The 27,768-nt window shown below is 50.0% G+C and overlaps 1 protein-coding gene across 1 annotated transcript in view; it reads left to right on the top strand.

The window, feature by feature from the left end:
- Positions 1–1,130: 1,130 nt before the first annotated feature.
- DDC (dopa decarboxylase) overlaps positions 1,131–27,768 on the top strand; it is a 76,203-nt gene continuing 49,565 nt past the window's right edge. The window contains exons 1-4 of the mRNA XM_082846173.1: positions 1,131–1,268; positions 20,478–20,706; positions 22,824–22,937; positions 25,033–25,152. Of these exons, the coding sequence (XP_082702299.1) occupies positions 20,506–20,706; positions 22,824–22,937; positions 25,033–25,152 (435 nt within the window). The 5' untranslated portion in view covers positions 1,131–1,268; positions 20,478–20,505. The remainder of the gene's footprint in view (positions 1,269–20,477; positions 20,707–22,823; positions 22,938–25,032; positions 25,153–27,768) is intronic.

The raw sequence follows: 27,768 nt of genomic DNA, 5'->3' as shown, positions 1-27,768 counted from the left end.
ACTGCCTAACAAAATAACAACTAACAGGGCTTCCCTGGTGGCACAATGGTTGAGAATCTGCCTGCTAATGCAGGGGACACAGGTTCAAGCCCTGGTCTGGGAAGATCCCACATGCCGTGGAACAACTAGGCCCGTGAGCCACAACTACTGAGCCTGCGTGTCTGGAGCCTGTGCTCCGCAACAAGAGAGGCCATGATAGTGAGAGACCCGTGCACCGTGATGAAGAGTGGCCCCCGCTTCCCGCAACTAGAGAAAGCCCTCACACAGAAACGAAGACCCAACACAGCCAAAAAAAATAAAAATAAAAATAATTAATTAATTAAAAAAAAAAACTAACAAAACAAGCAACTGGCACGTGAGTCTTTGTCTCAGGGGAAGCTCTGGGGGAACCCAGACTAAGACGAGGACATGACCAGAGTTAAACGGTGGGGTTGTAGACGGGAAAACTCACTTCCTAAGAGGTCAGCTCCCCACAGCTTAACTCCGCATCAGTGCGCTTGCAACCCAGACCTCAGCAGAATTTTTGAATGTAGGAACAAATGATTTTAAAGTTGCTCTTGAAAGAGAAACGTGAAAGCAGCAAGGATTTTTATTAAAAGAAAACTGATAAGGGAACCCTTGCCCTTCTAAGCACCCCAATGCATTAGAAAGTGATCAAAGTTTACAGTTTGCTGTACACCTGAAACTAACACAACATTGTAAATCAATTTTACTTCAATAAGAAAATAAAAAATAACAAAAATATTTTTTTAAAAGAAGGAAAGAGATAAAGTTTAAAAGCTGTAGCCCTGGCACAGAAATGAAAGAACAATTCCACAGGACCACAACAAGCTCAAGAAACAGAAATATTTTTCAAAGATACTGTTGGAAGAATTAGCTTACTCTATGGGGAAAAACTTAGAACTTTACCCTAAAATAAATTTCAGATGGAGGAAAGCTCTAAAGGTAAATATCTCAAAGTATAAAACGCTAAAAGCAAATAGATGTAAATGTGTATACATTTTGAGTAGAGGATAGTTTCCTAAATTCCCTGAGATGATCTGTTCTCTGTAGGTTTCTCAAGATATCCTCGACCTTTATCACCATTAGAAATTAATATTTAACCAGCATATGTGGCTGAACAAGCTAGGCCTTGTGGATCTGAAGTGGCAAGAAGATTGCAGGGCTAAGCCCACCTCCTCAGCTGCTCTCTCACATTCTCCTCAATCCCCAGAGCTGGCAAATCTCAGCAAGGAGCCGAGACCCAGCAGGGCCCGAGTTCCCAGCAAGTAAGTCCTGGCTTTCTACTTAATCGATTATGATTGTTGGAAACGGCACCGTCTGGACCTTGACTTTGCTGCCCCAGTGCCGGGTGTTGGCGTGAAGGTCAACTTGCTTGGAGACTGGAGAAAACAGGGTTTATCTACATGCTGTCTGTGGGGCTACAGGCACCACGCTGTGGGGAGGGATGCTGGCGTTCACAGGTGCTCACACTTACCCATGTGTGATAAGGCGGGGGCGGGGGACCATCTCGGGGCCACCGCCAACACAGCAAACACAGGACACACGTGTGGACTCCTCTGCTCTCTACCACTTGCCACCCGCGTGGTGGGGGCCTCTGAGCCGCTGTTTCTTCCTCTCTAAAATGGGGATTTTAATAGTACCCACCTTGTCAGATTCTGGTGAGCCCCGACTCTCATAACATATGGAAAATACCCGGCACATGGGAGACGCTGAATAAATATCAATTCTTCCCTTACCTTCTTAACATCTGTGACTCTGCAAATGCTCTCCCTTCATGACATGTGTAGTCTCCCCACAGGTAAATTCAGAGTCTACCTGTGCAGTGAGATTTGAGAGAATTAAAGGATCTCTCCTGCCAATCTAGCAGGCTCATTACAATCCCATCAGAAGATACAATTCTTGAGAAGGAACCTTTGCTTCTCCATCAGGCTGGAGTTAAAGCAATAACTTGTGGTTGTTTGCTATGTGCTGGGATTCACATGCTTGGCCTCTATTGTATCCTCATCTCACAAGGGAGAAAACTGGGACAGAGGAGGTGAGGAAGGTGGTCCAAGACCTCACAGCTCGTGACCACGAAGGTAGAACTTGGATCGTTCTTGCTGTACCACCTGGCGCTTTCCGCCCTGCCATTCTGGGAAAGTGGTGCCTATTTCAAGCACCTACCTGTCCCTCGCCCTGTAGTGAGCACCACAGGAAGGGTTAAGCTGAGCCCCTTGGAGATCAGGGAGCAGGCTGTGGAGGGAGCAGACAGGAGATGCGGGGCAGCTGATGGGGTCGATGGGGGGATGGAGAGGGTGGGAGGTGGAAAGTGCAGGGCTGCACACAGGGAAGGGGGCTCTGGGCTCCCGCAGTGGGTGAGGGCTCAGAGGGGGTGGTCTTCTAGGGAAGCCTGAGCAGGCAAGCCCCTGATGGCCTTCTTCCCTGAGGACCTCGGATGGCTCCTGGTCAGCTGAGCGACACAGTGTCATGGGGCCAGATGACAGGTCTGGAAGAGCTCATCCTTGGATGAAGGTGTGGGACAGAGATGCCCCAGAGAGCTGTCACTCCGCGTGTCCTCAGCGTGGATTTATGACATTTGAAACCAGGAAAATGTTGGTGCTGCTGAAAATTTAAATCATGACTTCCAGACTTAAAAATTCCTAAATAATGTGCGAAGAAATAGAGCCCTGAGCTTCACTGCACCCCCAGCCTCCGACAGCTGAGGGAGAACAGGGGTGATTCACACTGCAACAAGGGAACTAACAAGTAATCTGTTATGTAACATTACTTTCTAAAATGATAAAAGGTTCAGTCCACCAAGAAGCAATGCAGTTCTAAACACATACAGACCTAACAGAAAAGCCTTAAACGTATAAAGCAAACCTCGGTACGGCTATGGGGAGAAATTGCCAAATTCACCAGCATAATAAGAGACTTCAACACGTCTCCAGCAACGGCAGCAAGATGGGCGGTAGAGCAAGCGAACAGAAACATTAGTGAAGACTTCAAGCATTTCAACAAGAGACAATCTCGGCTTATTGGACGTATATGGGATGCTCCACCTAGTAATTAGAAAATACACTTCCTTCTCAAGAGCACATGGAATGTTTGTAAAAATTCAGGATGTAGCAGGCTGTAAGGCAAGTCTCAATGTCAATCAGAGAACTGCTATAATACTAGCTGCTCTCTGACTACAAGTCAATTCAATTAATGAAATTATAATTCAAGAAAAAGGTAAGTAAAAATTGCTATATGTGTCTAGAAATTTTTGGAAAGGTACTACACAGCTCATGAATCAATTTAAAAATGTAATAGAAGTTAAATAATACTTAGAAAAAATGATAATGAAATATGCTCATTTAAAAACTTGAGCTATGTATTGAAAGAAGTATATAGAAGAAAGTAAATAGTTTTAAATGCTTATATTAGAAAGTAAAAAAGGCCAAAAAGTAATGAGACAATCACTCAACTAAAGATGTTAGGAAAAGAACAACAGGATAAAGATCACTGAATGCAGTCAATAATAAAGACAAAGAGGACAAATTAGTGAAAAAGAAAATAAAGGTAGATGAGGGAGGATCAACGAAGCCCAAGGGCTATTTTTTTTTTAAGACTAGTAAAATAGACACAGTTCTGGCAATATTAACTAAAGACAAAAAGAGAGTGGAACAGGTAAAAAAACATGATAATAAAAGGGGATATAATTATAGATCCAACAAACTAAAAAGGTAATGAGTATATCATAAAAAAACATTCTTGTCATTAAATCTAAAAAAATTGATGAAATAATATCAAATTGGGTTCCAGGGGAAATAGAAATCTTAAATAGCCCTATAGTAGTAAAAAATTGATTTGCTAGTATCAAATATTCCCTCAAAAATGATAGGAAGGGACAAATGATTTTATGTATGATTTCTTATACTCTTTGAGTGACTGGACAATTCCAAATTTCAAAATTATATGACTGTTTCAGAGAATCGAAAAAGAAGAAATTACCCTCAGAGCAGTCTATGATACCATAGAATCTGACACTAAAACCAGAGAAAAAATTCTATTCAAAATGTTAATACACCATAGTTTTATTCCAAGAATAAAAGGATACTTGAAAATTAGAAAATTTAATGTGATTCATCACATTAACAGTTCAGAGGAGGAAAACCATAAGATTTTCTCCTTTGATGAAGAAAATCTTTCGACAAAATTGAACATCTATTTATTATACAAATAGGAATAGAAGAAACTTTTTAATAAAGAGTACCTAATAAAACCCTGTTGTCAATAGTGAGTGGTGGAAGATCCCTTCTACAGTCAATGAGATGTGACTTTCACTACCTCCATCACCACTGTCCCAGAGGCCCTAGAACAGTGCTGGGCACGTACAGAATTTTAAATGCTAAGTTTTCTAGCAGCCACGTTAACAAAATCAAAAATACGCGTGCACTACAATAGCCTATATTATGTAATACAACAAAGTAAAATGTAGTCCTGCACTCAAATTATGTAATGGGGAAAATTTCCACACTGCTTCAGTTTTTAGATTTAAATTTAAATTATTAAATAACATTAACTGACGTATTCATTTCCTCAGTAGCACTGGCTGCATCTCAAGGGCTCAATAGTCAGATGTGGTTCATGGCTCTGATGCTGGACAACACAGTCCTAGACAGTGTAATAAGGCAAGAAAAATAAAGGGACTAGAAAGAACAACATTTTCACAATTCACTAAGGATACTACTGTTTACGTTGAAACCCACCTGAATTAACAGATAAGTTATTGAAAGTTCTAAGAGAATGTAGCTAGGTGGCCAGAAAAAAAGATCAAACCTACAGAATCCATTGCAATTTCATATGTTGGCAATAAACAGTTATCTTCTTTGATTGCTAACAAGAAAAATCACCTTTTCACGTATTTATGAGACTCCTTTCCATTTCTGATAAATGCTTGTATTTCTACTGAATTATCTTTTTCTTATTGAAAAGGTCTTTTTATATTATAGACCCTAACTCATAATTAGCGATATGCATTTCAAATCCCTTCCTCTACCCTGGAAGTTGTCTTTCTAGTTTCCACAGTTGGAAGAACAGATATTCTTAACAATAATGTAGTCAGATTTGTCAGTCTCTTATGGTTAGCTGATTAAGTGAATCATTTAAGAAATCCTTCCTCTCCACAGTAATGAAAATATACTTCTCTCTTGTCCTAAGAAGTTTGCCTTTCACAGTTAAGGATTTAATCTATCAGGAATTTATTTTTGTACATGGGGTGAGAAACAGATTCAAGATCATGTTTTTTCCAAGTAGCCAGCCAGTTGTTCTAGCACCATTTAATAGTTTATTCTTCCTCACTGGTTCTGTGATTCCACATATGTCCATTTTCCAAATCTTTTGTGGGATTTTTTTCTAGGCTATCTGTTCTGTTGGATTGGCCAGATGTCTATCCTTGCATCAAAACTGTTACATTTTCACAGCTTCATCTGTCTCATAAGTATAGAGCGAGACTGCAATATTCTTCTTTCTCAAGCGCATGCTGTTCGTTCTCAGACTTTGGCTTCTCCGTTCATATTTTAGAGTCAAATATCTATGTGGGATTTTGATTAAAATACTACTGAATCTGTTCATCAGTCTGAGGGAAATGGAAATGTTTATGGTACTGGGTTCTTTATCCATGACTGGGCATTTATTTCCATTTATTCAGCTCTTCTTTAATGTCCTCCCATGGGCTTTTATAAGTCTCTTCATACAAGTCTTGCAGACCTTTTGTAAGGTTTTGTTAGGTCCATTCCTGGTGTCCTGTTCCTAAGTCTTGTCACTGTCTCTGGGATGGGGAAGCAGCTGTCCACAGTCACACAGCAGGTCCGGGAGGCAGGTCCAAGCCGGAATCTGCAGGCTGATGTCTCAGCCCTGTGCCGCATCTTCAGACCACTTCACATCTCCTTGTTTCTACTTCCAGATAAATCTCAAATCCATCTGTTCTCTCCCCTGCAATTTGCTCTCCAAGCAACAGCTGGCGTGACTTTTAAGCCCTCAGGCACGTCAGTGCTCTGCCCCAGACCCTTCAAGGACCGGATGTCCCCCCAAGGGCAGTCGGGCCCTGAGCTGCGGGCTCCCCTCTGGGCTGCTCCCTCTTCACAGGCTTGGCTCTGCAGCCCTCGTCACAGCTGCCCACTGTGGCTTTCTCTCTGCTTATTCTTTCACCATCTTCCTCCGACCCTGGATGCCACACAGCAAGCTCACCTGGCAGTGCCGGCGTGGGGGCCAGCTGGCCTGGTGAGGGACTCGCTGCTCAGCCACGTGCTAGCTGTGTGACCTCGGGCAAACCTCTCTGGGCTTGCGTTTCCTCATCTGTAAACTGCGGATGACGATAATCTACCTTGTGATGAGAGTTGTGAGGGTCTGAGTGATCCTGTGGTAGGAATGCCTGAAAAAAACCTTTATACATGCTAATTACTATCACTGTCACGCTTTACAAAACGGAAAGTTTCGCTCTTCTCTCACAGCCCCTCTCTCAGAGTTCCATCATCACACCTCTACCCCCTCTGCACAGCCTCCACGGAAGATGCAGGGTTCACCTAGGGTCTGCGCTGGGCCAGGCGCTGTGCTGGGTCAGGGGTCCCGCGCCGCGGGCACCGCGTCCAGAGCCCGCTGGAGCCCTGCGCAGGCACAGCGCCCGGCCCAGCTCTGGCCATCCCTGCAACCTCGACCCCTCCTTCCTCGGCCTCTCGTCCAGCAGAGCGGTGCTGGGGGGTGAGCGGTCCTCTGCGGCCCCCGGAGACGTGGTTCGGAGCTCGGTCGACCCCGCACGGAAGGGCCTGATCCCCGCACCAGCCTGCGGTCCTCGCTGGGTGGAGGGAGGGAAGAGCTGCGCGGGGCGCGCCTGGGTCCCCGCAGACCCCTCCCACCCGCCCCACCGGCCCCGCCCACCCGTCGCGGGGGCCTCAGCCCCTGCCAGCTCCACAGATGCTTCAAAGGGCAGATGCTCCTCTGAAGAGATGCTGCTTCGTTAAAGCCAGGGGGGAATGGCTTTCCGTGGGAAGTTCCCAGCTCGTGGCTGTGCCGCAGGCCCTGAAACTGTGTTGTGTGTCTGTGTGTGCCTTGTGTGTACGTGTACGTTTACGGTGGTGTGTGCACCTGTGCATATGCACATGGCTGTGTGCATGTGCACGTGCGTATGGCATGTGTGTATGTGCCCTGTGGTGTGTGTGTGTGTGTGTGTCCAGGGTGAGTGTAAGTGTTGGAAGCAGGGGAATCTGCGTGCCCTGCTGGCCTGGGGGGGCTCCCTGCAGGTCCCCTTTCCAGGCTCTGAGCCCCGGGTCAGCCTGCCCGGCCAGGTGGGTGAGAAGGGAAGCCCAAGTCCAGGTTTGAGGAAGTCTGTGTTTTGAATGCTGGTCGGCTTCAGGGAACAGGGTCTCTGAATCCAGTGAACCTGGTTTCAAATCCTTGCCCGCCTCTACTTCTCTCTCTGCCTGGGCTCGTGGGCTTGGCACTCGGAGCCTCCTGCGGTCAGGTCAGCCTCCTGCACGGCACAGCAGGTCCCAGTGGCCCCGAGCGGGTACGGGTACAACGTTCGTGGCCCAGCGCTGGCACAGAGCGAGTCTCCTCGCTTGCCTTGCCCAGGCCAGCCCTTCTTCAGCCCATGAAAGGGCCTGGAGCCTTCCGCTGCTCAGAGGTTACCTGGAGAGACCCCAGGAGAACTGGCCCCAGCCTGGGTGGGGCACAGGGCACTGGGACACAGAGCCCCTTTCCCCTGTCTTCTAGGCCCTCAGCCCCTGCAGGGTCCACCGTCTCTGGGCCCTGCTCTGCCCGGCCCGACCCTCACGTCCTGTGGAGGATGGGAAGCAGGAGGGCGGGGGTGGGACGTGCTGCCGGGTAAATAAGCCGAGCAGGCCGCTCTGATTGGCTTCGGGGAGGCGGACACTCCGTCTACATAAATGGCAATCGCAGCCTCTGTGCCTTTTAACTGTCACCGAGGAGGAGAGAGAGAGACAGACAGAGAACGAGCACCTCGGGCTGCCTGTGAGTACCGCTCTTTTGTCCTCAGAGCCTGGGGGACCGGACTCGTGGGGGAAGCCAGCTCCTGGTGGCAGCGCCCCTCCGGTGTGGGGACTTTGGGGACAGGAGGTTCACCTGTTGATCGCAGCTGGGTGGGTCTCCTCAGGCCAGCTGGGAGGGGTGAGCGTCCAGCGCTGTGCAGGTATGGCATACTGGAGGGACTTTCTGAGAAAAGAGGTGTCAACCTAAGTCACCTGCTTTTGTGTGTGTCGTGTCCAAGTGACAAGTCAGATAAAGAATCAGAAACTTCCGAGGGTTTTTTAGCCCATGATCTCTGAGCCATAATAGCAACAAAACAGAGCGAGTGGAAATTCTTTTCCAGGCTGGTTCATGGTGCATCTGGAGCCCACAGAGGCCGGGAGATGGCGGGGGTGGGGGGAGAAGATGGACCCCTCTGGTCCTCTGCCGTGAAGGACATCCTCCTGCACGATGCTTGTAAAAATCAATTGGGTCTGATGTTTACGAAGGCTGAGCACACAGTAGGTGGTCACTAATGGGACCTACATTATTAATAAGCAAGTAAACTGCAGGTGGGAAAGTGGGAGAGGGGTCCCTCTGCCCCGAGTATGTTGTCTCCTCCAGTTTCCAAGGGAAATTCAAGCAGGTGGCTTGGGTTTTCCCCTTCATCGTATTTCTCTGAAGGGTTCCAAGACTTGGGTCTTTACAGTTGGTTTCTCATTTAAATCAGCAGTATTTTCCTTCTGAGGCAGAACCAAAACAAAGGGGACAATTGCGGCATAAAAAGTGGCCAGGGCAGTGGCCACCCTGGAACAGTGAACACATAGGCAAGATGAGGGGCATCTGGGTGTATCTGAAAGAGAAAAAAGTCATGACGTTCACAGCAGGCTTTTCTGTCTCTCCTGGGCCCATGGCAGGTGGGCTGCTGCACAACGCCAGTTTGCTTAAAATAATGAAAATAAGAGAAAACCCATTTAAACCTCCACAGATTCAACTAAATTGCTGGGGGGGGGGGGTGTTATTTACATATTTCCCCCTCTTCAGGCTGTTGTTTATTCTGAAGGTTTTACCCTGTTAACTCTCCATATGAGTCTGGTGGTAAGTTTGGGGAGAGACCCCAGGAAAATTAGACTCCCTCGATATTTTAAAAGAGCTGTCCCAAGGTTTCTCTGGGTCTCATCGGCATTTCTGCAGGAGGATGCTCGGGGCCGACAGGGGCAGCGAATTGGCACACGGCCTCCGAGGAAAGCTCCAATCCCCCTGCATTCTCTGAGTGGCTAGGCTCCCTGTAAGCGAGAGTCGTGGGGGACCCCACGCCAAGGGGAAGTGGTCTGGTCTTCTGAGTGCACAGACCCACGTGTGAAACCGTTCCTGAGCTGTGTGGCTTGGTCCAGCCCCTGCTTCCCCGAGCCTGTTTCCTCATCTCTAGGGTGGGGATAATTTTGCTTCTCTGCAGAGCGGCTGTGAAGACAGAGAGAACAGAGATGAAGGGTTACCCCCAGGCCCTGTGGACGGTCACCATCCGGCATTTGTCAGGGTTTGGAGGAACCGGGGCAGCAGCGCTGCTCCTGGGTTGTTCAGCTTCTGCCGGTTTCCGTTTGTGTGGGGACCAGCCCAGGCGGGGGCCTGGTGCCCGTACCTGGAGCGTCCTCTTCTGGGTGTGGTGATCAGGTGGGACCCCGACCACACTCTGGGTGCCAGACACTGCCTCCCCAGCCCAAGTGGGGGCCCTGGGGTCTGTGGGCTCTGACCCCTTGGTCCGTGTGAGGGCACAGGTGGCAGGCATCCCGGGTGTGCCCCGGATGCTCGGCCACGGGGGTTAGGGGAAGGCTGGCTTCAGAGTCAGAAATGCCAGCACCACTGTTCGCATTACTGGTTCTCTGGCCTCCGTCGGGGCACCAGCCCCTCAGAGCCTTGGTGAAACAGCAGTAATAATACTGGCAGGGGTGATGAGAGTGTTAAGGGCATAAGGCATACGGTAAGCTTAGCAGAAGGTCAGGCGACACTGATTCATTTGGTTTCTTGGACCGTCAGATGTGGCCACCAAGGTCCAAGTGTTCTCAGGATTTGGCCTGGGGGAAGCCTCAGATGCAGTTTTCTTAGCCATGCGGGTGACAGGCCTGCAGCCATGCCCAAGGGGTACGTGTTCACAGTGAATCCAGGAGTCAGTGTTTACTGCTGAGCTGACTGGTGAAGAAAAGCGGAGACTCCCCAAAGCATGTGCTAGAGATGTTGCCTAGATGCACAGCGGCAGGTGTCCTGTGTTTACTCTCGCTGTGTCGTGTGTGTCGTAGTCACGGGGCATCCCGGCTGTCGTGGAAAGAAGCAACCAACTAGGACATCAATTAATAGTCTCAAGTCTATAGAAAAGGCAGAGGGTTGTGACCGTTTATCAACGATTAATGTGACTTCAATGAGAGAAAGGGGGGAAAGGATTGAGGGAAAGAAAGAGGAAATAAAGTAAGGGGGAGGAGGTCTAGTCTGACACCCAATTAAAATGGAAACAGAGGAGGAAAGTTCAAATTAAAATTACTGATCATTCTTATGTAAATGTTGTAGGAGAGCAAACATGAGTGGAAATGATAAAAGTGATAAAATTTTAAGCTTAAATTGAAACTGTGAGCGAACGATAAAAGCTAGCAGAGAGGGAGTGTTTGTCACGCCTACCCAGCCTGGCGGCGGGTGACATTTCTGCATCATTCTGGTTTTTCTGGAAAGAAATTTGGCAACACGCAAAAGAACCGTGAAACTCGCACCTCTGGATTCCACTGGGGACTTAGCATATTTGAGGGACGAAGTCAACAGGGGGATAAAGTGACAAGCGCCGTGACGGGTAGCACACGGCCACGTTCCCCTCGGCAGTGCTGTTCGCAACAGCCAATGGCCCTCAATCCACGCGGGAGGCGACCCTGCGAAACCGGCAGGTATCGATAAGGGTACATATGTGCACGATATTAACGTAATTATGCACAGTGTAATTAGGGTTATGGGGAAAATAAGTGAAAAGAGGCTACCGGATGATACACATAGCCTGATGCCAGCTGTTGGAATGGTCTGAGCGCAGGGGTAAATTGGAATGATATCAACTAGTTTAATGTCGCTGTTATTTATCAACTTTTGAAATTGCTTAAGTTGTGAAATTTTCAGCCAGCTTTATAATCCATCACAATCCGTTTGCAGGGATGTGAGTGGAAATAGTAGTATCTTCCCACGAGAGTAAAATTGAAAATCATGGTATAAATTTCTTCATGCCTCCACCCCACGGAGAGCTGTTGGCCAGGAAAATACTGAGATGGCGACTGTCTATTAATCAGGGACCGGATCGGAAACAGACGCAAAGTTCCTCGCACATCAGAGGAGCAAGGCTTTCCCCTTGAAGTCTGATCTGGGTCCAGGGTGGGCCTCCACCCTCCCCATCCCCCGATTCTCTCCTGCTGCCCTGGTGCTCTGTCTGACCTCATGATGATCCGACCTGCTTCTTTCCTAACATCAGGATCCGCAGAGGCCAGACACAGACAGCTTTACAGTCCTGAGTGGCTCCTGCCTGCAGCATCTCGCTGCCCCGTTACAAGGGGCTGAACTGAGACTCCAGAGGCCACGGAGGCAGCCGACAGCAGCCCAGCCTCTTGCAGCAGAGCCAGGGCTCGAGCCTGTTCTCTCTGACCTTAACCCCTGTTCTTTCTAGGCTGCTGGGAGGAAGATCACTAGCTGAGGATTGCAGCGGGGAAGAATCTTGTTTTGACAGTGTAGCAGGGAACCTCTGTAATCCAGACCCAGCTGGCCAGAGAGGAGGTGCTTCCGGCCCTGACCGGGGAAAACCCACTGCCTGTCTGCTCAGGCTTCTGTGAGATTTCCCCTCTGACAGCAGACTCCCTAGAGATGCTGCCATGGCATGGACCGCCAACCATATAAGTGATTTTGTACCCTATGTAGAATTCTCTGTAGTACTTAGTGTTATGGTCATTTTACCAATAGAAGATGGAGGCTCGGAAGTCAGCTGGCCCGGCCACGGGTACACACCTCACAAAATGTTGCGAGCCCCTTTTCTTCCTAGTTACCATTTGTCAGGAGCAAGGGAGGCGCCCGTGGACGTTGCCTCGCCTGTGGAGGTGGCCTCTAGGGAGCATCTGGGCAATCATTCCTGGAAGCTCAGGGAGAAACCTGTTTTTCAAGTTTCTCATCTGGAGGGTTCGTCGTACTTTTTTTTCAGGAAACCCCAAAGCTGTTGGAGATGCACTGCGCCTGTGTTTGAGTCCAGTGCGTTCAGGACGTGGCAGGTCGGAGGTCAGAGCTCTGGGTCCTGCTTCTCTGAGCCCCAGCCTTTATCATTTGTTCAGGGGGTGATAATAGTCCCAAGAAGGTTGTTATGAAGATTAATTAGAGCATATGCAAAGAGTTGACGTAGCACTTGGTGCGTGTAAGCTAATATAAATGCTGACCATTAAAAAAATTGTATTGAGCTACAGTTGACTTACGATGTTGTATTAATTTCTGCTGTACAGCAAAGTGAGTCAGTTATACACATATATACATTCTTCTAAAAAAATATTCTTTTCCATTATGGTTTATTACAGGATATGGAATATAGTTCCCTATGCCGTACAGTAGGCCCTGGTGTTTATCCATTCTGTATATAATAGTTTGCATCTGCTAATCCCAAACTCCCAATCCACCCCTCCCACCCCGCTCCCCCTTGGCAACCACAAGTCTGCTCTCTATGTCTGTGAGTCTGTTTCTGTTTCATCGATAAGTTTACTTGTATCGTTTTTTAAGGTTCCACATACAAGTGATATTGAAATGGGACAGGACCCTGCGGTCCTTGCCCCATGTCCTCAGCCTGACTTTCATCTGGGGAGAAACTTTAGCCAAAGAGTAAGTTTAATCAGAGAAGTGAGAAAATGCAGAAACCGAGGAAAACAAGGGAGACCAAATCATAATAGTTTAGTCATTAAGCAAAGTCAAGGACTTTGGTTCCTCCTTAAGGGCTAAAAGGGCTATATACAATTCTGAGCCATGTCCTGCGAGCTGTCTTATAGATACTGAAACCTCCACCAGGTGGAAGAAGTGAACTACGTGATGACCAGGCTGTAGCCATGACATAAGCTGCCACAATTCCCAGAACTGGCCTCAAAGAAATGAAAACAAACCGACCCTGGAAATGAAGATTAACTGTACCTAAAACAGTCAAGATGATGCTGGTCAGACCACCGATGACCAATTTCAAGATGCCTGTCAGAGCTGCCTGTGCTCTTTCTGCACGTAGCCCGCTCCCTCAACCTATAAAAGCTCTTGCCCACTGGTTGTAGGAGGGAGGGAGTCAGCCTTTGGACAGCTGACTTTCCCCCCACCCCAGCCCCCCGGTTGCTGGCATGCAAAATAAAGCAAACTTTGCTTTCCACCAACCTGGCCTCTTTATTGGCTTTTGAGTGGTGAGCAGCTGGACCTCACTTTCGGTTACAATATCATGTGATATTTGTCTTTCTCTGTGTGACTTACTTCACTTAGTATGATAATATCTAGGTCCACCCATGATGCTGCAAATGACATTATTTCATTCTTTTTCATGGCTGAGTAGTATTCCACTGTATCTATGTACCACATCTTCTTTATCCTTTCATCTGTTGACGGACACTTACATTATTTCCATGTCTTGGCTATTGTAAATAGTGCTGCTATGAACATAGGGGTGCATGTATCTTTTTGAATTAGAGATTTGTCTGGATATATGTCCAGGAGTGGAATTGCTGGATCATATGGAAGTTCTATTTTTAGTTTTCTGAGGAACCTCCATATTGTTCTCCATAGTGGCTGCAGCAATTTACATTCCCACCAACAGTATAGGAGGGCTCCCTTTTCTCCACACCCTCTCCAGCACTTATTACTCGTAATGCTGACCATTTTTTAAACCAGTGAGACAGCCTGTATTTCAACGGGAACACCCCAGTTTAGGTAAAGCAATTGTATGAGTGGAAGAAAGTGGTAAGTGTGCGTGTGCGTGTGCATGCACATGTGTTCTACAAGGTACCGGGCTAACGATTGCAGTGACAAGTGGCAGCACTTTGGTTTAAGGAACAGACTTCTTGGCAGGACACATGAGCTCTGCCTCAGCTCTGCCACCGCTGGCTTCACACCTGGGAAGAGCCTAAACACCCCTTCCTCCTGTAAAATGAGGGCAGTGATAGCACAGACGTAATAACGCATGCAGTGAGTTAGGGTACCCCGTTTGGGTCTCTATTCCTATCTCTCCCTGCCCCACCCTCAGACCCCCACAGGCTGTGTTTCCCCGGCTCCCAGGACACCTGGATCCTGTAGCCTTTTGCCAACAGGAGGCTCTGGTGGGAGGTTGAGGGGCAGAGGTATCCACCTCCTTTGTGACGCTGGCTGTCTCCTCTGCGGTGCCAGCTCCTTCTGGGCAAGGCTGACCAAGTTGCAGCTTTGCACAAATGACCCGGGTACCCCTGTCCCTAAGGCTCCTAAATACATCGCTGTTAACTAGAGTCTTAAGAGGGACAAAAGGTCTTAGAGGGGTGGGGTTTTTGTTTGTTTGTTTTGTTTTGAGGCAAGTTAACAGACTGTTTTTGTTTTGTTTTGTTTTGTTTTTGCGGTACGCGGGCCTCTCGCTGTTGTGGCCTCTCCCGGTGCGGAGCGCAGGCTCCGGACCCGCAGGCTCAGCGGCCATGGCTCACGGGCCCAGCCGCTCCGCGGCACGTGGGATCCCCCCGGACCGGGGCACGAACCCGCGTCCCCTGCATCGGCAGGCGGACTCCCAACCGCTGCGCCACCGGGGAAGCCCCAGACTGCCATCCTTATTGTTAGAAAGCTCTCATTGTTAGACCCTTCCTGGCCGTCCCTGTTAGAAACGTTTCTCCCGTTGGGTTTATTTATGCTCTTTGTGCCCACAGAGAAGATGTTCATCAAGAAACCAGTCGATTCAGGGGAAAATCAGCCAATTTCGTTTTGCGCCTGGATTGATACTTACGTGCATGAGGTTAAAAACAAGAGACAAGCCTCACAGTCCCAGAGTGAGAAGTGTTTTTTGAAACGTAAATTACAGTTTATTTTTCCTGGAATAGCGTAAACAGAAAATGTAAACACTTTTCTTTTTATCCAGATAGAGAAGGAAAAGCAGGAAATGTTGAGTGAAGGGCCCAATGTCCCAGGGTTTGAAACAGGAGCAGCGCTTGTCTGTACCGATAGGCAGGACCATGGGCAGGCACAAAGCATCTTGATTCTGGTCCTCTGTGCCCCCAGAGGGGTGGCCTCACTCAGACCCTCATCCATTGGGCATGGCTGGCCCTGTGCTGACAGTGCTGTTGTGCAGTCACCACACAAGCTCTGCACTGAGGCCATGGGCACCAGTCCCACCACCTCCACTACGAGGGAAGCATCAGCTAGAGCCTGGGCTGGGTTCTTGCCAAACACCTGTGTCAAAGGTAGGGTTCCAGGGGTCCAGAGAGGGGGATATTTCCATCCAGGACCACGGGGACTGCTGGGGCCAGAGCAGAGGGAAGCCCAGATCCAAGATGAACTTCCGGGGCCAAGACTGGGGAAACCGAGTCAGTTCTGAGCCTGCAGGGTTAGAGGCTCAGCATGAACTGAACACCAGAGGCCCAGGGTGGCGGGGAGCAGGTCAGGATTCCCTGGGGAAGGGGCCCATTGTTCTTGAGCCGTGATTGTCCCCTGTGGCGTTTTTGTGGCAGGTATGTGATGGGCTGTTGGCTTAAAGGTAGAGAGTAGGATCTAATATACCATATGTCAGAAACAAAACGTTCCGAGGACAAAAAGATTTTCCGTTCCTTCGCTGGTTCATGCGCTCATTCATTTATTCATTCCTCATTCAGCAAACATTCATAGTGCTAACTGTGGCCCAGGGTCTGATTGGTCCCGAGAAAGCAAAATAAAGAGTTGAGGACTCTGCTTGGAGAAGCCAGCACTTAGCAAAGGATGTCAGCGGAATGATAAAGTACAAAAATGAATGACCCCCAGGTCAGCCAGGAGGTCCAAGGGCCTGCAGTGGGGTTCATACCTCCCCGAGCAGGTGGGGTTCACCAGGCACTTGCGTGTCCCACAGGGGCTGCACGTAAAGTACTGTGGCTGTAGCTGCTGGCAGGGGCTACGATCAGATTATGTCAACAGGCGCCGTTTCAAGGCCTGGAAAGATATCAGTCATAACCTTTATCATCATCTACATCTTTCAGCCAATATTTGCCCAGCTTGGAGGCATGAAATATCAGACAGCTCCAAAATGAACACAAGATTCTCTGTGGCTTTGCACCAAAAGCCTTCTGGAAAGGTCTTTGTGGGAAAGAATTGACAAATAAATGACAGAATGATTCGAAAATAACAATTAGGTCTTATCTTACAATTTGGTAGTATTTCTTTGCGGGGGCAAGTTGGTGTGTCTGTCAGTTTATTTTTTTCACGAGGCAGCCCGTTTTGGCCATCGTACTCTTGCATTCCCATTAGAAGGAAGCAGCTGATACTCCAGGGACCCAAGCAACTTGCTTAATCTTTGCACAGCTCCTCCCCTGAGGCTTCAGCTTCTGCGGTGCAGGTGCTACCCTTTAATAGGGCAAACAGAGGTCGCGCGAATACTTGCTCTAAAAGGCATTTTAAATAGTCATACACAAGGAACAAGTCACAAAGAAACAGATCCTGAGATGTGACTGCATAAAAATTAAAATTCTTATAGGTCGGACTAAAATTAAAAGCAAAACTAGGTCAAATAAAGATAAGGAAAATGTCTGCAAAATATATCACACACTTAGGGTGCAAGTATTTATTATATTAGAGCTCTTGAAGTTAAATAAGAAAACATCCAACACCCTAGCAGAAAAGAAGGCAATTAACAAGCAATTCATAAAAAAAGAAATACAAAGAAGTGTGAGAAACCTATTTGACTTCATTAATCAAAGTAAAATGAAATCATGAATGCCTGCCAGACTGGCAAATCTTAATATGTATCTCGAACCCTAGTATAAAACTAGGGTTCTCTCACACTCCCTGTGGAAGAGTAATTTGGTAAAAATATGTTCTGGGGACAAGTTTGGCCATATAATCTTAACATGCTAAAATACATATCTCTATAATAATTTGTTCTAAAGAAATTATAAGATAAATGCTTTTTAAAGAAAATTTTAACACAAAATAAAGTGTGCAAAAATAAAAGTATGAGGTTGTATATTTCAGTGCTTTATAGAAAATCTAACAACTAACATGTGTTGAATGCTTATTTTGTGCCTCTACTCCTTAGCCGTTCCCACGTACTTACCTAATTATCACACAAAAAATTATTTGAGGTAGAACTTTATTACGGTGTTTGTTTTCAGTTGAGGAAAATGAGGTTTTTACTGCAGTGGCATCCCTGTCAGGCTGTGCAGAGCCTTTCAGTTCTTGATCATGAAGGGTTGGCCATTGGGCTACACCAACTCTTCCCACTAACATAGGTGAGAACCGGAAATGATGTAAATGTTCAACAGTAGTGATGCACATCCTGAATATAGCACATCCGCACTGTGAAACACCATGCAATCGGGAAAAATCATGCAATAGAAAAGTATTTATCAACGTGGGAAACGTACTCGTAATTGCTTTGTGGAAAAAACAAGCTAGCAAAAAGATCTGCCATTTGATGCAATTTTGGTTGAATTTGAATCAAGTCAACTAAAAATACTTCAATTTGAGGTAAGACCCGGTTGCACTCTATGTGTGACGTTTGACATAATCAGAGTCATTCCAAATGAAAAATTCATTTCGAAGCCTGCAGACCCAGGGAATTATAAACCTGAAGCTATATGTATAAAGCTTCATAGCTTTGCACTAAGAGACTTTGGAAAATCTGGGCATGATGTTTTGAATGATAAGCTTCCTTGGCCTGCAGCTTATGAAACACAAAGGTGCAATGGAAACTCAAAGACTCACTTTGGTTTTTCTCATGCTGTTATTTTAGCATTTGCTGTTGCTATGATTTTGAATTGTATCCTATATTGTATCCAGTCCCTGTCGCCGGGGCATTCACTACCCCCAAACAATAATATGGAAATGGGGGTTTGGTCCAGTCACTGACCTTGAGGAAACCTGGAACCTTCCATGGGATGGCTTCCATGCTGTTCATGGAGAACATCTGAACAAAGAACAGCGGAGAGAATTCTGAGAGAGGAAACATACTGTCAAGCTGATTCCCTTTGATGAAGACTTCCTCCTTGGTCAAACCCAGTCAGGCTCCAATGAACCCTCTTCCTGAGTAGGTCCCCACTTCAGTGAGTTGAGCCCAGCTGTAACAGAGAATCATGCGAAGTTGGTTTCTCGAGGAAGCCTCTACCCTTGGGATACAGTCCAGATCACCTTCCTCCACCTGGACACCCAGCCAAGCTGCTCTTAGAAATGTCCCATCTGTTTCCTAACCCTACCTGTCGGCTATACATCCCCACTGGCCCTGGTGATATCGGGAGACAGTCTCCCTCCCCTACTGCAATAGTCTTGAATAAAACCTGTCTTGGAGTGTTTAACACTAAAATCGTCCAAAAGCAAAGCAAAGAAAAAACAAAGCAAAGTAGTACAGACAGTGGGAAGCCATGGAAGAAGTATTGGGAACATGATATCAAGATCAGGGTCTATGCTAATGACAGTGGAGGTAGAATCACCCCCCAGCACTTACTCCCAGAGGAAAATTGCTCTTGACTTACGAAGTATTGAGCTATGGGAGGAATTCAGAGATGCGTCCCTGGCTCAGCACACAATTGTCTCATAAATATAAGAAACAATCTGGAAGGGTGTGTGCCAGAATTTTTTTTTTTTACCTTGCGGTACGCGGGCCTCCCACTGCTGTGGCCCCTGCTGTTGCGGAGCACAGGCCCCGGACGCGCAGGCCCAGCGGCCACGGCTCACGGGCCCAGCCACTCCACAGCACGTGGGATCCTCCCAGACCAGGGCATGAACCCATGTCCCTCGCATTGGCAGGCGGACCCCCAACTACTGCGCCACCAGGGAAGCCCGAGTGGTGGGATTCCTGATGAATAGTTTTCTGTGTGTTGTCCAAGTTTCCTGTTTTGAAAATACAGTCTGTGCTGATTATTCACAGATTTTCTGTATGCAGGTGTCACTCTCTGCTACAGTTCATTCATAATCCCCACATCAGTAGTCGTGGTGCTTTCGTGATCACTCATGGGTGATACATTTGAGTTGCCCAAATGCACTTGTTCCCAGCAGAATCTAACAAGGCAATGCTCTGCCTGGTTGTTTCAACAAGCGGGCCTATTTAGTGCCACGTTTTTGTGTTATTCTTGGTTATTTGACTATTTTAAATGGCCCCCAAATATAGTGCTGAAGTGCCTTCTAGGGGTCCTACATGCAAGAAGGCTGCGATGTGCCTTAGGGAGAAATCACGTTTGTCTCATAATCTTCATTCATGAGTCAGAGAGCTGTTGGCCAGGAGTCTGAAGTTCATGAGTCAGTGCATATTAAATAAAGTGTCTTTAACAAGAAACACATAAAAAAGATTATGTATTGATTGATTGACAAAAATGTGACCAGAGGGCTTCCCTGGTGGCGCAGTGGTTGAGAGCCCACCTGCCGATGCAGGGGACATGGGTTCGTGCCCCGGTCCGGGAAGATCCCACATGCCGCGGAGTGGCTGGGCCTGTGAGCTGTGGCCGCTGAGCCTGCGCGTCCGGAGCCTGTGCTCCACAACGGGAGAGGCCACAACAGTGAGAGGCCCGCGTACCGCAAAAAAAAAAAAAAAAAATGTGACCAGAAACGCACAGGAATGTAACCTTGCATTTCCCCGGGAAAGGGCCAGTGTTTGCTAATTTGTGGAGACTTTATAGAATGTTACTACCACAGGGCACCAGGACCACCTGTACATTGTTATGCGATGAGGAAAGAAAGTGCGAGTTTTGAAAAGCAGGTTGTATGCAGGGGTGCGGCTCCATCTGGTGATGGAGTCAAGATAACGGAAGCAGACTCACTGATGGGGGTTGTGCTGCCCGGGCCCTGGTCTGAGTGCTGTACTCAGGCCATGCGTACATAGCTTCTGGAGAGATCTTCATAGCTTCTGGAGAGATCAGCACACTGTCATGTGCTCTTCTCAGATAAAGAGAGAGGCTCAGAGAGTCTCCGTCCCACAGCTAGTAGAGAGCAAGGTAGGACTTGGACCAAGGCTTGTTATTAAAGCCGGGAGGGACCATAGACATTCATGTGTGCCCTGGTCCATTTCACGGATGGAGGTAGAAAAAAATGAGACATGGCATTGTCTTCAGCTGAGTAGCTGGCGAATAGCACAATAAGCACTTTGCTGCCGTCTCCAAATCCAGGGTCATTTCCACCCCATCCAGACAAGGAAGGAAAGTGCTGCTGGCTTGGGGTCTGGTGGAATCCAGGGTGTTTGGGTCTCCACCCAGGCAGCCCCAGTTGTCAGCTTGCTTGGAACTGCCCTGCTCCAAGTGAGACCTCATCATGTTTGCAGACTGGTTTCTTTTCTCTTTGTGCAGGTTTTGCCTCTGAGGAAGCCCGGTCACCATGAATGCACATGAGTTCCGCAGGAGAGGGAAGGAGATGGTGGATTACGTGGCTGACTACTTGGAGGGCGTTGAGGGGCGCCAGGTGTACCCCGACGTGGAGCCTGGCTACCTGCGCCCCCTGCTCCCCACTGCTGCCCCCCAGGAGCCAGAAACATTTGAGGACATCATTAAGGACGTCGAGAAGATCATCATGCCAGGGGTAAGCCTGTGTCCAAGATCGGAAAACAGGAGGGCTAGTGCTAATTTAATATTGATACTGACTGGGCGTCAGGCAATTCATATGAATTATTTCACCTAATCCTCACAACCATTTCCTTGGATAGAAACTTTTTTATTTCTATTTTATAACTGAGGCAACTGAAGCCCAGAGAGGTTGGGTATCAGCCTAAGGTCGCACAGCTAGTAAGTGAGGGAGCCAGGATTACAACCCAGATTGTGTGGGCTCCAAAGGCAGCGACTGTGCTTTCCCCCCAGCCCTGCAGTTTGTCACCGAACCAACTTGGGTCCGCTCACCCACATGCAGTAAAGCCCATCTACTGACACCAGGTTGTGGTGAAGGAAAGTGCAGTGTTTACTGCAGGTGCTAAGCAAGGAGTCCTGGACAGCTAATGCTCAAAAACCCTGAGCTCCCTGATGGGCTTCAGCAGAGCATTTTTAAGGCCAGGTGAGGGAGGGCAGTCCCCGGTTAAGTCATCAGCTAGTGCACAGTTCTCTGGTTGGTTGATGGTGAGGTAATGGGAATTCTCAGGCGCCAGTAGGCCTGGGGGCTATGTGGTCATGGTCAGCAGGTAGTTAATTTTTTCCATTTGGTGAGAGTTTTAGCATTGGTAAAATAACTCAGGAAATATGTGCATCAGATGCTGTTATCTGGGTACTTCAGGGAGGAGCCACAGCAGAGGACATGGGGGAGGGGTCTGTCCTGGGAAGGCCCCATGCGGTCCTGCTCTCCTACAAGGTTAGACCCCTACCCTGAGACCCCGGTAGGTGAGAGAGTCGTCACATGACTGTTGAGGAAGTGAACCCCTGGAGGCTGGTTTCAAGTAAGTTAATTGCTCCAAATAAAGCACTCTTACTATTTTGTGTTCAGCAGAGGGGAGATCACACGTGTGGAAGAAATGTTTCCTTTATTTTACGTGAGAATATGGGCTGTGTGGTGCTGCATCCTCTTTGAGGCCAGTGTGCTCGGTGTGGGGTGCGCCAGGGGCCGCAGACAGGAGTGGGGAGGACCCAGGACAGTTGTGTCCACAAGAGTCACTTGGAGGGGAGCAGACAGCTCCAGTTCAAAGGAAACTGCACTGCGGCTTCATGCTTGCGTGGTGAGATGTTCCCTGCCCAGGACTCGCCTAAAAGCATGTTCACTGCTGTGGCAGGAGGGCCAGACCCTCAGCCTTACCCTCTCATCTGCAGTCAGGACCCCGGGGCCTGGGATCTCAGGACCTGGGGCTCAGGGTGCAGAGCCCCTGCCCACGGGGTACTGGGCCTCCGGCCTCAGCTCCCTGATAAGTCCCTCAAGCCCAGCTCCCCTCTCTCGTCCTCCCTGGAGTTCCCGTGACATTTGTGCTTTGAGCGGAGCACAGGATTCCGGTTCTTACCTGCCGGGAGGTTGTCTGTGCAAACACGAGAAAAGCCGCGCAGCATCAAATCCCTCCCAGGAGTGTGGTTAAATGTCAGGCCCCGGGCTGTCCTGGCTGTTCTGCAGCTGCAAACACCACTGCTAGCGTCTTGGACAGCGCATCCACTTCTCACGGGGCTGAGGCTGGGCGTCCGAGGTCAAGGTTCCTGCAGATTCCCCTCCTGGGAGGTTCTCATCCTGGCCTCTCCTCCCTGCGGGGGTGAGGTTAGGGGGGCCCACCCTCACCATCTCATCCTACCCATCACCTCGCAAAGGCCCCTGCCCCGGGCACGTCGCACAGGGTTAGGGCTTCAACACAGGAATTTGGGGACACACACTACAGACCGTGACGGGGGCGCAGGGAGACTGTGGAACCCGGAAGCTTTGCTCCATTAGCAAGGAAGCGATTGTACGGGAGAGTGAGGGGGCAGCAGTAAGGCGGCTAAAGAAACCTCAAAAATCAGACCTCTTTTTTTTTTTTTTTGATATAGACTAGTTTTTGGAGTACTTTCAGGAAAAACAATCTCGTAACAGGAAGAGGTGGGGCCTCAGGGGCAGACCCCTCACTGGCATGTGCTCCTGGCCAGGATTTAAAGCAGGGTTGTTCTGAGAGACTTGGTTGACCATGGCAAACCCGGCGCCCTGGGTCCCCTGCCCCCGGGGCCGGCCTCCCTGGCCCCAAGTGACCGCCGTGTCCCGTACAGGTGACCCACTGGCACAGCCCGTACTTCTTCGCCTACTTCCCCACGGCCAGCTCGTACCCGGCCATGCTCGCGGACATGCTGTGTGGGGCTATCGGCTGCATCGGCTTCTCCTGGGTGAGTGTCGGCAGGGGCGCCCTGGGGGCCCTGCACGGGGACGTGCAACCAGGACTCCGCCGGTGAGCAGGTGGCGGTGCCCCTGCAGGAGGGAGGTGGACTCAGCCCTGGAGGGGGGGCCTCATGAGGGCATCTGGGGAAAGAGAGGGGGAGTCACGTCCACATGCAAAAGCCGGTTCTGCACAGCGGTGTGTTTAGAGGTACCTGGCTTGCATCCAAACCGCAGCCACGGCCCTGGGGCTTCTGCAGCCGCAGCACGTCTCCCAAGCAGAACAGGGATCTCTGCACAATCTGCAGTTTGAGAAACACTTCTGCCCTCGTCCCGTCCCCTCTGTTCTCGGCCACGCCTGCTGTCCCGAGAGAGACCCCAGCCCGCATGACGGGAGAGAGTCCTGCCTTCCCAAATGCAGAGCGCTTGGAAGGAGGGCTTCTTGCTGACTGCGCCCGGGACCCCAGGGCTGCCCACACGCTGGGACTTCTCCCCAGGCCAGCGTCTGCTCTTGGCCCTTTGGGCCCAGAGTGCCTGCCTACTTGCTTGTGCCTTGGAGCCAGTGGACTCACGACTCCTGCCTGAGGCCTGCAGGAGATGTGGGTTCCTGAACGCACGAGCAGAGCTGCCTGCTGCCCCTGCCACCTCCCCCTTGCCCCCAGCTCCCCACTTCCACCCCCCACTGCTCCTCTTTAGCCTGGGGTCCGCAGTTGCTGGGGGGGGTGGGCCTCAGCGCCCCAAGGAGCAGGGTCGGAGGGTCGCCCCCCGGGTCCCGCTGCAGTTCTCGGCGGAGAGCAGCCTGGGGCCGCCCTGTGTGGCCTCGGGGACCTTCCTCTGTCCGGGCTGAGCACACCCTCCCCTAAAGGACATTCCTTACATTAGACACCGCAGCAGATTCCACTCAGCTCTGCCACTCCAGAGCCATCCAAGGGGATGATAGCATCTTTCCAACTATGTCTGTCCTTCCCAAGGACAGTCTGATGGTCTGGGGCCTTGGAGGGCTTCCTTGCTGTCTCTAAGGTGTGCTGGCCGAGCCCCGGGTTCTGCACAGTGAGGAAGGTCCCCATGCCTGGAGGCGGGCTCGGCCGGGATGGAGTGGGACCCTCCGTGTGGGGCTGGCCAGCAGTGCATGGGGAGCTGGAGAGCACTCGGACCACCACAGTGAGACCCACACGGACGGGAGGTCCGTCCACCCTCTGGCGGAGTCTGGGGCCAAGCCGCCCCCCCCGAACCCCGAGCGCGGAAGGCAGGATCAGGGGCCTGTGGGGGCTCCCAGGGCTGCACCTCCTCTGCTCAGCCCATCTCACTCCTCCCACTGTGACTGTAGACCAGGGTCCACCAGGGAGGCTTTCTGGCTCCTTCTGTAAACAGGTGGCTGAATGAGCTCCCTGTGTGGGCCCAGTGCGGCTGGGGAGCAAGTCATCGTGACGGTCACTGCCTTCCTGCCCAGGCATTCTCCTCGAGTCACTGTCAAAGAGCATGTTTGACACCTTTTGGGGGCATTTGAACAGCATCTTGGATTGGGAGAGTTTAGTCTGGGTGGGATTCAGTGGAAGATTTTCAGCAAGACCTGGGCACTTGCTATGGCCCCAGCCCTTAGGGGTTTCTCTTGGAGAAGCGTGGGGTGACGTCAGAGTCAGAGGTGACGTCAGCAGGGACCCGTGCCTACGGGAGAGGCATGTAGAGACATGCAAACCCCTGCAGGCAGTGACCTTGGGCTTCCAGCGGCCGCCCTGGGCCCCGGGGATGGTGACTCCTTCCATGCCTCCAGGTGCCGGGGGTGGGGGGCGGAGCAGAAGGTCACGTGTGCCGCTCTCAGCACCAAGGTCCCCCGCAGTGATCCTCAGTGATGCTTTGGGGTTGCTGTGGGGCAGGAGTCCAGCCTCTGCCACTGCTTCTCTGGGAAATCTGTGATGGGAGAGCCCACCTTCAAAGGGGTTCCTACCCAGGGACAGACCTTTTGAAAATGTTGAGAACTTTTTGCTAAATCGACCCATCAAAAGGAGGGGAGTAAGGAAGCCTCCCTGTTTGTCACTCCACTGGACACCAAGCTGGTGGGAAGCTGAGGGCGGCCAGCCTATGGCTCACCCCCACCTCCCACCGCAGGCTGCCAGCCCAGCGTGCACAGAGCTGGAAACAGTGATGATGGACTGGCTGGGGAAGATGCTGCAGCTGCCTGCGGTGTTCTTGGCTGGAGAAGCTGGAGAAGGGGGCGGAGTGATCCAGGTAAGGCACAGAGGGGTCCCACCTCTGGGGTACGTGGGCTCCCGGAAGGCGGACAGCAGCAGGTGGGCTAGAGGCCCTTGAGCTTCCTGTGTCCTCATGTTTCTTCTGGAGAATAAGCAGGGCTGAGCCTTAGGAAAGCTCTGGATCTGGATCCCCGAGCCAGGCCCCCCTTTAGGGTGGGCAGAGTGGTGGCTATCGCCTGGCTGGTGCATAGCAATAAAAACAACAGTGGAGGGCTTCCCTGGTGGCGCAGTGGTTGAGAGCCCGCCTGCCGATGCAGGGGACACGGGTTCGTGCCCCGGTCCAGGAAGATCCCACATGCCGCAAAGCAGCTGGGCCCGTGAGCCATGGCCACTGAGCCTGCGCGTCCGGAGCCTGTGCTCTGCAACGGGAGAGGCCGCAGCAGTGAGAGGCCTGCGTACCGCAAACAAACAAACAAACAAACAAAAAACAACAGTGGAGATTTGCGTGGTTCCCCATTGCCCGCCAATGTGCTGGAGCACTTCCCAGGCCTGGACTCAGTTCTCACAACGCTATGATTAGGGGCCATTTTAAGATTCCCATTTTACAGGTGAGGAAACTGAGGCTCAGAGCAGTAAGGAAACTTGCCCATTGGTTCCCAGCTGCTAAGTTCTAGAGCCAGGGTTTGAGCCTACACCCGTGTGACCGCCACTCAGGGCCATCCTCAGTGGCAGAGGCCACTAGAAACGGCTGCACCTATGGGAACCCACCGTTCACCTAAAGATGCTGCCTTTTCTATGCGCTGATTTAATTCATTCTTCACCTGACATGTACCTTTGAGCGCAACTACGTGCCAGAGGGCCCATCAGGGGACAGGACACGCACAATGACAGTCACAGTGGAACACCTGCGGCACAAATGCCACTAAGAAAACTTGGAGTTCTTGGCTTTCTTCTTTTCTAGTAGGGAAGAGGGATGCTCTTCCCAGGGAAAGCAACCTTTACTTTGGAGAAAAGGGAATTTCCTTTTTCAGGCACCGTCTTCTCTCTAAGAATCTGTCATGGCAGTTGTGATTCTGTCCACTCAACGATGAGAACTGAGGCCCGGATGCCTCAGTGTGAGGTCACCTGCCGGAGTGGCCAAATGTGACAGGATACGAGCTCCAGCCTCCAGGCCCAAGGCTGCTCAACCGACCAGGGATTTTAAACTCCCATGTGTTTGTTTTCTGACAAACCTATTATCTTACAGTTCTGTAGGTCGGGAGTCTGAGGTGGATCTTACTGGGCTACAATCAGGGTTGACAGCTTGGAGGGTCTGTCCTTGCCTTTTCTAGTTTCTAGAAGTTTCCCGCATTCCTGGACCATGGCGCCTCCTCCATCTTCAAGGTGGCTGTGCTGCTTCTCTCTGACCCTTCTTTCGTGGCCGCCTCTCCCTCTGACCACAGATGAGAAAGGTTCTTCATGTTGCAGGATGCATGAGATTAGATCAGGTCCATGCAGATAATCTAAAATAATCCCCCCTCCCCTCCTGTCAAGGTGCTTAAATTAATCACATTGGCAAGGTCCCTCTTCCTTGTCAGGTAGAGAGTCACAGCTTCCAGGATGAAAGCATGACATCTTTGGGAGGCCTTATTCTCTCAAACACAGGCAGTACGGCTCAGGGCCAGGGAGGGAGTCTTCCTCTACCCTCACAGATTCAGATTCAACAAGTCTTAGGCAGGCCCAGGAATTAGCATTCTAACCTGCATGTCAGGTGATTCTGATGCAGAGATGCTGACATGCACTTTGATAAATAAGCCTTGGGCTGTGACCCATGGCTGAGTTCTCTGTGACCCACGGCCTATTTACTCTCTCAAAGTAACTCTTTTGTCAGATTTCTTATGTTTATGGTGGGATGCCTGAGGTGATGACGGGTAGGTAGTGAGACACGTCAGCACAGGGCAGGTGTTAGTGGTAGACAGGCTCTTCATAAGGGATATGATATAGGCTGGTTCAGTTGGAGTCGTGGCTAGCATGCTTGGATTCACAAAAGCGACGGTCAGGAGGAGGGTTTTGATGATGAAGTTGGCTGTGTGTCATTCTGGCATGTAGGGATTACGGAATGCTCCCAGGATTAGGATGGTTTCGGAGATGTTTATGATGATGATGTTGGCAGATTCTCTAGGAAAAACAGGGCAAATGGGCCTGCTGCATGGTCCTCGCTGAAGCCGGAGAAGAATTCTCCCTCTGTCAGATCGACTGGGGCCCGGTGGTTTCTGCCAGCGTGGAGATAGGTCACATCATGGCTCCCGGTGGTGCTGGGAAGATCAGGCACAGATGCTCTTGCGTAGTGATTATGCTTGAGAGCGTCACCGATCCGTTTATCAGTAGGACTGATGAGAGGATAACTGCTGTGTCACCTCATATGAATCAGCCCCACTCTCTCTGTCCCCTCCTACCTCACCTCTTTGGTTACAGCACTTTCCCTCCTACATCAGCGATTCTGAGTGGGGCTGATGAGAATGAAGCATCAGCCATGGGTAAGCAAAGTTTCCCTGCGATGCTGTGAACGGGACTTAGACGTAGCGGCAACGATGATTTTTCTCACAACTGCAAACATTTCAGCCACCCTGGACAGTTTTCTGCTGGTCAGAGGTGACGCAGCCTGGGCAACCTT

Source organism: Leucopleurus acutus, assembly GCF_964270905.1.
Source record: "Leucopleurus acutus genome assembly, chromosome: 9".
Lineage (NCBI taxonomy): Eukaryota > Metazoa > Chordata > Mammalia > Artiodactyla > Delphinidae > Leucopleurus > Leucopleurus acutus.
This window is presented reverse-complemented; position numbering and strand designations above follow the sequence as displayed.